Consider the following 12886-nt stretch of genomic DNA (forward strand, 5'->3'; position numbering starts at 1 on the left):
TGGTAGAGCCTTTGTTGTAAAGAACCTTCATCCTGGTCTAAGACTCGTTTATTTTAACCTCTGACTTGAGTGCTTGAAAACCCAGCCCTTCGTAGTGGTACATACCCCTTAAAGCCTGGCCCAACTATGGCGAGCTCGAGGCGAGGAGTTCAGTCAAGCATGTGGCAAAAGAGCTGATAAATGCTGTTCGCGGTTATCTTATCTGCACATTACAACATGTGAAGAGAGTTTCATAATATTTCCAAGATCTACACCGATCAGTTGACATCAAGGCAGTTCGACCAACCGAACCACGAACCACTCCACTAACTCCTTGTACACCCAACAGACCAGATTCATAAAAAGAGGGTAAATGAGATGGTGTTCCCCATTTTCTGTGAGGACTGAGAAGCTTTTAACATCGTAAAAACTGAGATAACTCAAATCTAAATTCACATCAGTAATGTACTGATTTGTTCAGAAAGATTATTACTACAATCTCGATCATTGGCATGAAAAAGCTGGTGATTCTCACCAGCAAAATCACACGGTTTAAGAAAGGAACAGAGCAGGCATACTTCAGTTGGCCACTGGAGTCCATAATCCTACGCTTGACTGGAATGGAAGGAAGTACACTTACCTTCCGTTAGTCACAATTAAACCAGATAGAGACTTCAACGCCGCTGGCCACTGGTTCACCCGACCACCTTAACCGTAAAGTCGCATCCAATTTCATTGGGAAAAAGGCTACACGTGCAGCCGAGAGCTTAGTATTCAAAATAATGTAGAATTCGATAGAAAAGTTCGCTTCATAAGCAACAAAATCAACATTTGTGTAAGTTTTATTTTCATCAGTGATACACATTGTGAATTTAACCTCAGTGAGGTATTTCCTCAGGCGAACGTACATAACTTATATACACCGGAGAGGGGCCTAGCGTTCAGTTTTCTCTTGAAAATTTCGTACCCTACTTAGTTGAGAAAAAAATTATTACTTGGTTTACATGCACATCTTACATGCACCAAGGTAAGTTTTGATTCTGGATACGAGCTACAAAATGGCCTACGCCCTAAACTACACATGATGTGTTTGTGCAGATAAAATAAATAGTTCATTAAAATCGAGGAATTACTTGTTCACATTAGTTTGTCGTTATTACAAAGGATTCATATTTTGACAATTTCCAATTACGCTTACAAACATAATCACTAGCAGTCACTCCTGAATTCATATGTAAGTTAATTAACCCAGTTTCAAAGTGGATTTATTTTTATGTCCTGTCTGTGGGCCTCGCCCTACAAGAGCTTGGTGTTGAGCAGCCTCTGCCATTCTGTCAAAGGAACTGGTAAGAATAACAAAAATTCAATGATCAGTTGTTTCAATGATCAGCAGTATTTCCATTTCTTCTATTCTTCTATAGTTAAGATATACTCTTATATGTAAACTAGTATTCGATTGCACAATATAGTAAAGAATCACTGCCTCCTTACTGCCGGTTGTAATCGTCCTGTGGTATAAGTAGGTCGAGTGCAAGTCAGTAAGTCAGTGTAACACCGCCTTAACGCGAATGCGAGAATGTACATAAAGAACATGTCTGCCTTCTGGCTGTTTGTAAAGCGTTGTGAAAATAGATGAAGTTTTTGTAAAAAATAAGTATTAATAAATTTTTCCGATGGTGTTGCTTGGGAATTAGCAGAAAAGTTAGTGAAATCAGAGGTAAATTTTGCTGTTGGCGTTAGCCGTATATGTCCTTAATCTATTCAATAGAATGGTGATTTGCTCCCTTATTGTACAAAAGCTAACAATGCTTGCATGCCTCGAAGGAGGGCTCAGAATACTCGACCGCAAATTTTTTTACCTTCTAAGCGTCTGTTCTCTGATCAAGTCCCTCACGGCCTGAGAAGTTCGAGCTGCATCACGGTTCTAAAAATGACATTACGACATAATTATTAGAGAAAAGTCAGAACATTGTCAAAGATATCACAGAAAAATTACAAGGAAAATAGAGCAAAGCTATTGGCAAAACTCACCAGTCTCCGGATTTCCTCTTTTTCTACATTAACCATTCTACTTCGCTCATCTTTAACTTCAATATCTTCTTGAATTTCCCTTCTCCTTTCTTCAAGAGCTTGTTTTACTCTGCAAAATGTTTGAACCTTATTACATCGAATTTAGACAGTCTTTGAGAAAGCAAGAAATGGTTTCGCGACAACTTGTCTTCAATTAAGAGGAAGTGTATGCTTCTTTATAAAGCTAAAAACGTTTACTACGCCCCTAGTGAATACTGAAATGCAGGCACAGTTTATCCGATAACTATATCTTCATTGTACATCAACAAATCGGGAAATTAGTGCAAACACAGCGTGAGGAAAAATATGTTTCGGCAATCACTTGGGAAAGCAACTTTTAGGTTCAAAAAGGAATATTATCAGAGACATCTTGATATGGAAACAACAAATTGTATAAATGGGACGTTTTTCGCAGATATCCCAAAACAGATATTTTCTTTGACGTCATATTACCTTACTAGATTTTGTTGATGTTCGTCTTTCTCTGCGGCAAGCTTTGATTTAACTCTGTGCTGTTTGGATGCTATTACCATTTTGGCTGTGCCTTCAGCTTGCTTGTCTTTCTACAAAACAAACAAAGTATGTTACGTTAATTAACTTACATTAGTATCTGAAATACATAGTGTGTCCTATGGCGAACAATATTTCAGTCAACGTCTTATCCTGTTAACCCTTTAACTCCCATGAGTGACCGAGACAGAATTTCTCCTTACAATATCAATACAATATCAACCAGATAAGTGATGAGAATAAAGAAACATTAATTTGAGGATAATTAGTTGATCTAATGCAAAATTCTCTGAACTAACATAAGAATTGTATGGTTGACAGTAAAGAGGATTACACATTTGATCTGGGAGTTAAAGAGTTAAGCTTCACCCTGGACTCCAAACTGACCGTTAAGAGAACAGTTATAAAACTAATAAGAAGAATGAAATCAACCAAAAATGTCACTTCTAAACATAAAACGGCAGCCTGACCTCTCCCCTGAAAACTGTGAGTTCTCTCCTCCATTCATCCATGTCATTCGCCTTCCTCCTCAACTGTTCCTGCTGCCTTTCAATCCGCTCCTCTCTCTTTATCCTTAAAAACAAAAGTCCATTTGTATACATATAAATCAGTAATGCCACGCCCAAATGAAAAATTCCATTCGGCAGTTTTTCTCCTTGTCAGCATATTGCATATTGATATTAGGGTGTACAAGGTTTAGCATAATATCTACTGCATGTATTTACCTGTTTAACGCCATCTGGTTATCTTTTCGAGTTAGTTGTCTCTGGTAATTCATCACAGCGTTTTGATGTTTAATTGCCACTTCGTGTTTTAGATTCTCTTCTTCTTGGCTGTGAATCAGTAACAAGATGAAAATGTAGATAATTTGGTTTTATCACCGGAGTTGAAAATGTACATTGGCCACCCTAAAGAATTTCAAAGCTGGCGTTTCGAGCGTTAGCCCTTCGTCAGAGCGAATGATGACACTTAGAGGCGGCATTCTAATATGACAGCAACACGGGCAACCTCTCGAAAAACATTCCCTTAAACGTCAGAGCGAATGATGACACTTAGAGGCGGCATTCTGATATGACAGCAACACGGGCAACCTCTCGAAAAACATTCTATTAAACGATCGAGTCCTAATTTTTCTTCTTTTAATCTTCTCTTAAAAACTGTCATCAACACCTTTTGATCGTCGCACGGGCCGCAAGAAGAACACAAAGAATTTGATGATATGGTACAAAACTACATTGCACCAGCAACGCAAGCCGTTTCATAAGTTGGCGCAGGTTACATTGCAGCTGTTATAACTGTTAGCTTAGCAAGACAATTTTACCAGTTGCCTTGTTTGTGATGTGTACTGCCACTGACCTTAACTGTTGAATGAACTGTTTTCTCGTACTAGCGTGTCTGGTCTTCGCACTGTGATTTCGACTTTGAAGTTTCTGTCGTACAAAAGTTAAGCAAATCAAGTGTAAGCAGATGATGGTTCTCCCGATCAAAGACACTCTCGCGTTGAGAAAGTACCCTGTCCATGAAAACACCCCTTTCACTTCGGTGTTTGGAAATGGTCAAAAATATTCAAGTGGCAAATGACAGTTTCCCGTTAGTCATGTCAAGGAGATAAATGAATTGAAAATACGGTATTGTGGAACTTATTGAAGTGGTTAACCGCAGACCTTGTGAAATTCTGCTCAAAACGAAAACTCTTCTGATCAATGTTTGTTTACTTGGGCAAAAGTCACAGATAAACTCGTGACGATTCAAAGTTACTCATGTGGGTGCCCGTGCAACGTACCATATGTTCTTGAGCAGATAAACGATCTCTCTTCTCAACAGCAGTTTTGTGTCTGTCTAAAAGATTAAGCTGGGTCATGTTGCGATTTAGTTCGTCTTCCCTTTCTTTCTGCCAGAGATTTTCTTCCTGTTATAACAATGACATATCAGAGAAATGAATAAATGTAAAAATATGTGGATTAGGAATGTTGACTGAAGATAGTCATTAGATTTGTACAGTTACATAATGGCTCTTATCTTTACCTGCTTCTGTTTTTTCTCGGTTTCTTTGATTTTCTTGGCCAGCATTTTTGTACCCTGGAGTTTTAAAAAATTGAATCAATACATGACTGGGAAACCTTTACTATGCATTTCCAGCGAGTATCGTAAAACCAAAACCAAGATAATCATAAATAACAATCAGGACAAGGAAAATATTGCAAGGAACCAATGAGGCTTTAATAACCGTCTACAGCCTAATATCAGTATGTGTATTCTCCTCACTGTTCTCTTCACTTTTGTTGAGGTATTAACAAGGAGAGTTTGTCAAACAATCAAGAGCTTCTTTGATTAGCGATCATTTTCTTTGATTAGCGATCATTTTCTTTATTCTCATAACCTTTATGTTTGATTCAGAGGTGATACAGTGAGGAGAAATTAGATACCAGTCACTCCTAAGGTTTAAAGGGTTCAAGTGAAGACAAGAAAATGCCTGTAGTGCAAGAGGTAACAAGTCACGCCTTGTTTTAATTCTAATTCTGATGAGGCGAGTTTTCAAGACCACAGATCATAGTTTGTTTTCAACACACATCAGAAAATGGTATGGAATCTTGAAATAAGGCAAACGCTTCGAGAAAGGGGTAAGTTTCTAAAAAAGAAACTGTGGCGCTGTTGGGGGTATACAAGATAATTTGACTGATAAACTAAGTTGATAATGTGAAGTGGCTATCGTAAAGGCTTCGTAAAGTTGGTGTTTCGTGGGTTAGCCCTTCGTCAAAGAAATTGTGGGTTGAGAGTGGTCCACTTCACCAACAGTCAACTGATATTTTGCTCCATGTACATGAACGTTGCACCTGCTCCTAAATTCTTAACTGTGACTTCCACTTCCCCTTAAAAACCTCACATTAAAATTCTGGAAAAAGATGTTTAAATTGGTAAGAGATGTGAGCAGCAGTCTGATTCCATCTTTGCAGAACCTCTTTCTTCGGTATAGTATACCCATGTAACATCGCTAACACATCAGTGTAAAATGTGGGTTGGTTGTCGACACTGACCCTTATTTGTTCCTGTTTTCTTTTCTCCTTCTGCCAAGCGCTGTCCTTTGACAACAGCATCTCAAGTTTATCTTTTTTCAACCTCTGCTCATTTCTCAGTCTTCTTGCTCGTACTTCAAACTAGAATTGTGAAAAGCAAAACCGTTTAGCGTAATTTTTTTTTAAAGGAAGATGGTCACATTCACATTTAGGGAAATTTGTGCTGAAAATGTCGAGACAAAAGATCACTCGACAAATAGTGTCATTGTTTTGTAGGAAACATTGTACAGTGAATTCCTGAGACCTGTTTAGAATCTTTGGCCTTGTATGTGTCCCATATTTCAGCTTGTCTCTGTTGTTGTCGAGCTTTTTTCATTTGTTCTTCTATTTTTCTTTGTTCGTCCCACTCCAACTCTAACATCAATCGTTCTTTGCGGGCTCTCTCTTCCTCTTCGTGTCTGGACATCATTAAGTTAACAATGCGTTGATCCTTCACAAAAAATCAAGTGTTACAAACATGTCAAATTAATGAAGACAAACAGGTACAGTGAACTATATGTAGTCATTAACAATAGGCTGTTCCTGAGCTACCAGAACCCCTGACTTTCAAAATAAGGGTAACTGCAAAAAACTGGAAAATGTGTGTTACTAACAAATGAGAATAATAAAGCAGTGCCTTGGTTATGAAAAAGAGGCTTGGCAATGTCTACAATGGCCTATTAGCTTGATCTAAATTTAGCAGTATCAAAATCGTGGCTACCTTTTCGGACAAACCCTTTCCACTTGACGCAAGTGGCACCGAACGTAACAGGTCGATGCTATCCATAGAAGCTGTTCTCTTGATGAGTGAAGTGTTTCTTTTTCTAGAGGATCCTGCAGATGAGGGCTTCTTTCTTGTTCTGGGTGACTGTTCATTTGAATAATAACCGCTTGCAGACCACGTCCTCTTGCTGTCTACCCCAGTCTCCGAGTCAGAGCTCTCAGGGTAATTCATACTAATGCCTTTGGGGCTTACAGGACTTTGACTCTTTTTACTTGAAGTATACTGACTCCTGTAAAGAATTGAATCAGATAGACCACACTTAGCTATTAATAGTTTATTTAGTCAGTAACAGATAGATTTAGGGCCAGGTTTGCTATGAACAGGAACATGTGATTTTGCTTCTATACATCTGATCCCTAAATACACTGGAAATCCAACAAATAAATTAGACAATATTCATTAAATCAACCCCTTCATGCAATCAGCTGACTGGTATGTTGGTAATGTCCGCAGCAGAGAAATTGTTCAAAAATTAAATTTGAAATTAACCCTTTAGCTTCCAAGATCTGATTGCTAATTCTCCTCTCTAGCTGCTACACATCTCCTTGTAAATTAGCTATGAGAACTTGGTGCTAGATCAAGATATCAGCTTCTACCTGATAAGTTTGAATATTCTCATTACCTGTTTGCTGGATAATGTGTGGATATTGTAGGGAGAAGTTTATGTTAATCACTTCTGGGAGTTAAAGGGTTAATATGTGGCCTTACCCTTTACACCCTAACATCAGTATCCATATTCTTCATATTGTTTTCTATAAATTTCTTAATGTGCTAACAAGGAGAATTTGTTTAACAATCAAGAGCTCCTTTAATTTGTTATCATCTCTTTTGTTCTAGTAAGCTTTAACATGTTTGATTCATTAGTAATGTTGTTAAAAGAAATTAGATGTAAGTCCCTCTTAAAGGTTCAAAGGTCAAAATAGCTCATTTCCACAGCAGAGTGGAATTTAAGGCAGACAGTAAAACTGCAAACTTCTTTCTGCCTTTGGTGTAATCGCTGTTCTAAATCTATTTATTTTCTTGCAATGTAACATGGCCTTGACAAAGAAGGCATCAGCAGCATGGGGTATCTACTCAACTATTCATTTCTAACAAGAAAACCAAACAGTAACACTCATAAAGTACCACGCATTAGATAAAGTAGGCACAAGTAATAACAACTGTATCAAACTTGCTGCCTTGCCTGGTCTATGAATACACCACATATCAGAAAACACCAAATTACTAACCTGTAGTTTGTGTGCCCTGTTGGAGGTTTCAAGGCTTTACTGTCCATTGTGTACATATTTTCCTTTCCTCTTCCATCCAGTGGACTTGAACCTCTAAAAACAAAATACTAAATGTATAAATTTAATGTAACAAATTATAAAAACTGTGCTTTTAGATCTAAAATTGTCCAATTGAGTTCATTTTGAAAATGTGCATCTTCCAACTAAAATCTTAATCATCAACTTACACTGTTTTTGTCCAAACCTCAGTTAGAACCTGCTAAGTTTGACTTTCAATTTCTTAAAATATAATACCATCTTTCTGCCTCGTCTTCCACTTATACTGCTTTCTTTTAAATTCACTTTCTTTATTTGATCATAATATTAAACAAGAGCTCATTTTATTGTGACAAGCCTGGAATGTATAGAAACATAACAAGCCTATTTTCATTGTGGTACATTTGGTAATTGAATTTGTGACAATTGTGACAACTTACAGCAACACTTTAGGACCACATGCACCTTATCTTCTTAGTACTGTGGTTGTCCAGCAGAAAATTATAACATCCTTTATTACCAAAATACACATAAGCACACACTCAATCCCTAAATTGATAAATATTAACTTGAACACCACATGTACAGTAGCTGTTGGTTTGCTGTAATAAAACAGTTCAAACCTGTGATACTTCTGTCTTTCAACAGGAGAGGGTGTCCTTCCATTTTGCCCTTTTTCCTCATAAGATTTTCTCCATCTGTTGTCTGGTTTGTTTTCTGATAAAAGCAATCAATATCCCTTACAAAGAAAATTATGCATTTAATAAATCCAATATCAAGCACTACAGTTCTGGCACAAGGATAAGAGAACCAAAAAAAATCCTTATTTTAAAAAATGAAATGCAAAAAGTGAAATAATGAACTCATCATTAATAATGTTATGATTATTTTTCATTATCTTTAAAATTATTACTCTGTCTGTCTTAATTAGATTGTCATAACTTTAGGGTGGGTTGGCATGGAAATTTAAACAGAGGTTAACCTTCCTGGCAATATTTGTTCCTCCTTAATGTACAAGCAGGCATCATAAGGCCTCCATTTTTTTTCATACCTGTTAAGTCGTGTCAGCATGCTATTAAAAAAAACTAACTCATTATATAAGAAAGCCTCTCACCAGGGCTTAGTGACCTTGATGTGAAATGTCTATGTTGACTGCTGGTGACAGACTCTGAACTTCTCTGCCTAATTATCCTTTCCCTTTCCTCTCTGCAAAGCTTTAATTTTCCTATCAGGACACACACAAAAAAAAATGAACCAGTAACATTGTCAATCCACATACTGAGCTCACAGAGTTATATTTCATGACTGAATTTTGACATTTATTTAACTAGTGTATTCAATTGTAACTGTGTCTTTCTGGTCAAGTTTTTAGTAAGACTCTCTGGACTGGTGATCATTTACATGTACTAAATAAATCAAGAAAAACATTATCAAGAGTGTTTTGGATTCCTCAAACTCCACAATAATATTTCTTGATCTAGAAAAAAAAATGAGTACATTGGCAACATACACAATTTATAAATATTTCCATCCACATTGATTGTATACAATATGTAATACCTTTCTTGACCTTATACGATATATGAACTTGTTTGAAATTTGCCTTTCATGTCACAAAGAGTTCTGCTTCTAATGCTTTGAAATTTTTTTCTTTTGAACATTTACATTTGCTATAACAAGTCAGTTCTATAATTTTATTTCACCTGTACAAGTACAATGCAATTTGAGTTTCAATGACAATAATTATAACTTTGTCTCTTCTGCATTATCTGACATACAAATACACTTTTGCAAACTTTATATCAACCATAGGGTTGATATAAAACATAGGGTATGTCATCTTTGCTTTTAAAGTCAGAACGAGGATCAGATGAAAATGTAAAAAAATGTTAAATATAAACATTAGAAACATTCAAATAAATATAAATATTTAAATAAATATAAACATTAGACTCTATTTTTTCTCAAGTTTCATATAACCTGTGCACTATTATCACAAGTATTAAACATACTAAGTCTTTGTCGTTCATGTTCCTGGAACACTTGTTGCAAAGCATGCAGTGGGTAGTCAGTATCATACAAAGATCTGAATTCCTCAACAAACTCCTCCAGTGACTTGTGTAACAGTTCTACAGGCTAAATAATATAGCAAGTAATTACTTAGAAATAAAAGAGAGGAATTTAATAAATTCAGTTGTGTTGTATCAACATTTTTGGACATACCATAATTTCCAGCCGTTTACCCGCTGGTAATCTGTTGATTTTGCATTAAATGCACGCCACTGCGGGTAATAGGGAGGTGCGGGTTATGTTTCGAAAGTTAGATTAGATAACTTTTAAGACTGGAATGTATCACCTTAATGTCACGTTTTTGCCACCAAAAAGTTCAATACCCGTGCGTGTAATCTGTTGACTTTTTTTTTCGCTGTATGCAATAATCTACCGGTGCAGGTAATTGGCCATGCGGGTAAACGACCGGAAATTATGGTACATGTAAAAGGGAATATAAATAGAGGTAACAATTGTAATTTCATTAAATCAATTTTGCTTCAAGCACAAGATACCTTTATTCCAAACCTTCCACATGCCTAAAACAAAGAAAAAATTATTTAGTATTAATCATTTTGGCATATATTTGAATAATATGATAAAAAAGTTAGATACTGTCTAGTACACAGGACCTTTATCACTAACAAAATACAGTAACTATAACTAATAAAATAAATTTTGAGTTGGGTTCATTATTTCTTTTTCATCATCTTTCTGAAATTTTGGGAGAATCATATTTGCAAATTCATTGAGGATATTATGCAATTTTAAGATAGAGACACAAGTAGACAAAAATGGTAACAGAGTTACTGTTAATCACAGTCTAAAATCACAACTTGAAATACATTGTGCTCATGATACCAATAAACTTGCACTGTCTTGCCACAGGTAACATTCAACCATAATTAATTATCATTAGAACAATTTACAGCTGCCCATTGATTAACCCATGGACACCACACTCATTTGAAAACAGCTCAACAATTAAATAAGCCTGTGGTTAGGAAAGAAGGCAAGGGTCTGGATACACATAAACAACACAGAGGCCAGTAATTTCCAACAAGAGATAACAAAAATCTCAAGTTTGTGTCATGTGACATTATCTCACCTCCAGAGACCTTGGACTTGTCAAGACATAACGACTCAGCTGCGCTGTAGGTTCCTCAAAATTGTAAAGATCAAGATCTGCTTTAGAGGTTTGAGTTTTCCCTGCCAATGAAAAATTTGAAAAAAAAATCCATATTTGCCATTGATCACTGCTCTCTCAAATATTTTAAAATGTTACACACTGTAATTAATACTTGTCAGGTGGAGTAATTCAAGTTGTAACAAAAAAGTTTCTTTTTCCAACTATCCTGCTCCAATATAATACAATATTATTATAAACTAAGAGAAAAAGAATCCAAATTATATGAACTGGACCAAAATTTTTTCATCAACCCATGAATGTATTTGTTTGAAGTCTCAGCCAATAGATGGCTCTTTTGACATTCAATCTTGATTAAAAAAATCATTCAGCACTAAAACTTTGCCTGAGAAGAGTCATCAATATGGCATAGACAGGATTGTCATTGACCATCTATAATTTATAACAGTATGATAAAGTATCCAAAAGACATTAGGGACATAAGCTGGTAAGTTGGCAGTCTTCATTTTGCATTTTACAAAATCATTTAGTTTATCACTGACATTAATTTGGTAAAAAATTTATATTTACTAGATTTTTCACATAACATTACAGACATTTTGTCAGACAACATAATTTAGTTTATCACTGATATCAATTTGGTAAAAAATTTATATTTACCAAATTTTTCCACATAATATTACAGACATTTTGCCCTGGAGGTTGGTTTAAGATACTGTGTACAAACAACATAATGAATGATATCATTGTCAAATTATACAGCATAACCTTCTAGCAAATGTGATCTGATGAATAACAAAAGATAAACACAAGCTGTATACAAATTCACATACTAGTGGTAATAAGAAAGTGAGAACAGATGCACATGTACTGAAATAATGTTGAGATTAAACAACTTAGTGGTTTGAAGCCTTTTTGGGAATTTTTATACCTCTTTATAATTACAGGTTTTCTGTGGAACTACCACCTGGTCAAACAATTTCAAGTCAAGTAGCAATCTTAGAAATTATTACAGGTAAATGAACTTTTGTGGTCATGCAGTAGCTTAATGCCATGTTACATGTACAATATTATGCCTCATGTAAAACTGCTGACAATACGATCTGATCATATTAACCCTAGAAAATATGAAACATCTGGGACTCAAATTTTACAAAAGCATTTTGGAGTTGTTTCAATAAGTGTACATGGAATGTAATACAATGTACATGTATGCTCTGAGTGGTGATTTCAAAAAAACTTTCTGCTCTAACCTCTCCTTTCGAAAACCTCACAAAACAATATATAACCAATTGTGCCTAATGAAATAATGACGATTTTCCTGTGGCCCTTAGTATTTGGAGTTATGTTGTTTACTGAACACTGCCTTATAGCATCAGAGATAAAAACAAGACGATGATCTCACTTGGATGGAATTTTAAACTACATTTAATTATCATGCAACGTTTCATAATAAAGGTTTTTCTACTTTTTAAAATATACGACGAAGTTAAATATCAACCTTCAAATATGAATGAGATGATTCTCTTTTTTTTCTAACTCCACCTTGCCGACTGGACATCGGCAAGCAGACCCGTTCAAATCCATGTTTTGCTTTAAAGATTTAAACCAAACTTGATCGGACGTTCTTTTCGCAGTGGCAAAATGGAGTCATTGCATCGCCGTTGGATACAGTCTTATATATAATTCAAATGTAATAACAAGAGGGTAATAAAGCTGATAAATGAATTGTAGTCATGTACCTTTGTCAGTTGCACTTGACTCAAATAATGTTTCCCAGTCATCGTTTGAACTACTGTCAAGAATCCGCTCACTCACTGGAGAACATTTTCTTCCGTGACGCTCCCTTGACATGACCCTTTCCAAGGATCTTATTGCCTTCTTTAGAAAGGATGATAATTACATCATCTACAGTACCATCCCGCGATCTTTTATTTTTGTGTTATCCCAAAAGAAAACGTCTGACGGCATTCCTTTTTCTAACTTCCCTCGTTCGTTAACCACAAACTAGTTACCAGTTTTTCTCCAA

The 12886-nt window shown here is 35.8% G+C and overlaps 1 protein-coding gene across 1 annotated transcript; it reads right to left on the reverse strand.

Annotated features, from left to right (window-relative positions):
- Positions 1-805: 805 nt before the first annotated feature.
- Positions 806-12885, reverse strand: LOC113671065 (uncharacterized). Its single transcript, XM_089182491.1, has 19 exons — positions 12600-12885; positions 10819-10919; positions 10226-10249; positions 9674-9797; positions 8776-8886; positions 8285-8378; positions 7626-7718; positions 6334-6625; positions 5878-6063; positions 5595-5714; positions 4585-4638; positions 4343-4468; positions 3916-3989; positions 3285-3392; positions 3030-3132; positions 2503-2612; positions 2011-2119; positions 1839-1903; positions 806-1322 (listed from the first exon to the last, which is right to left on the reverse strand). Exons 1-19 carry the CDS (start codon positions 12709-12711, stop codon positions 1223-1225), a joined length of 2106 nt encoding a protein of 701 aa, XP_089038617.1. The 5' UTR covers positions 12712-12885; the 3' UTR covers positions 806-1222.
- Position 12886: the final 1 nt, after the last annotated feature.

This window comes from Pocillopora damicornis, chromosome 9 (genome assembly GCF_964200805.1).
Source record: "Pocillopora damicornis chromosome 9, jaPocDami1.2, whole genome shotgun sequence".
NCBI lineage: Eukaryota > Metazoa > Cnidaria > Anthozoa > Scleractinia > Pocilloporidae > Pocillopora > Pocillopora damicornis.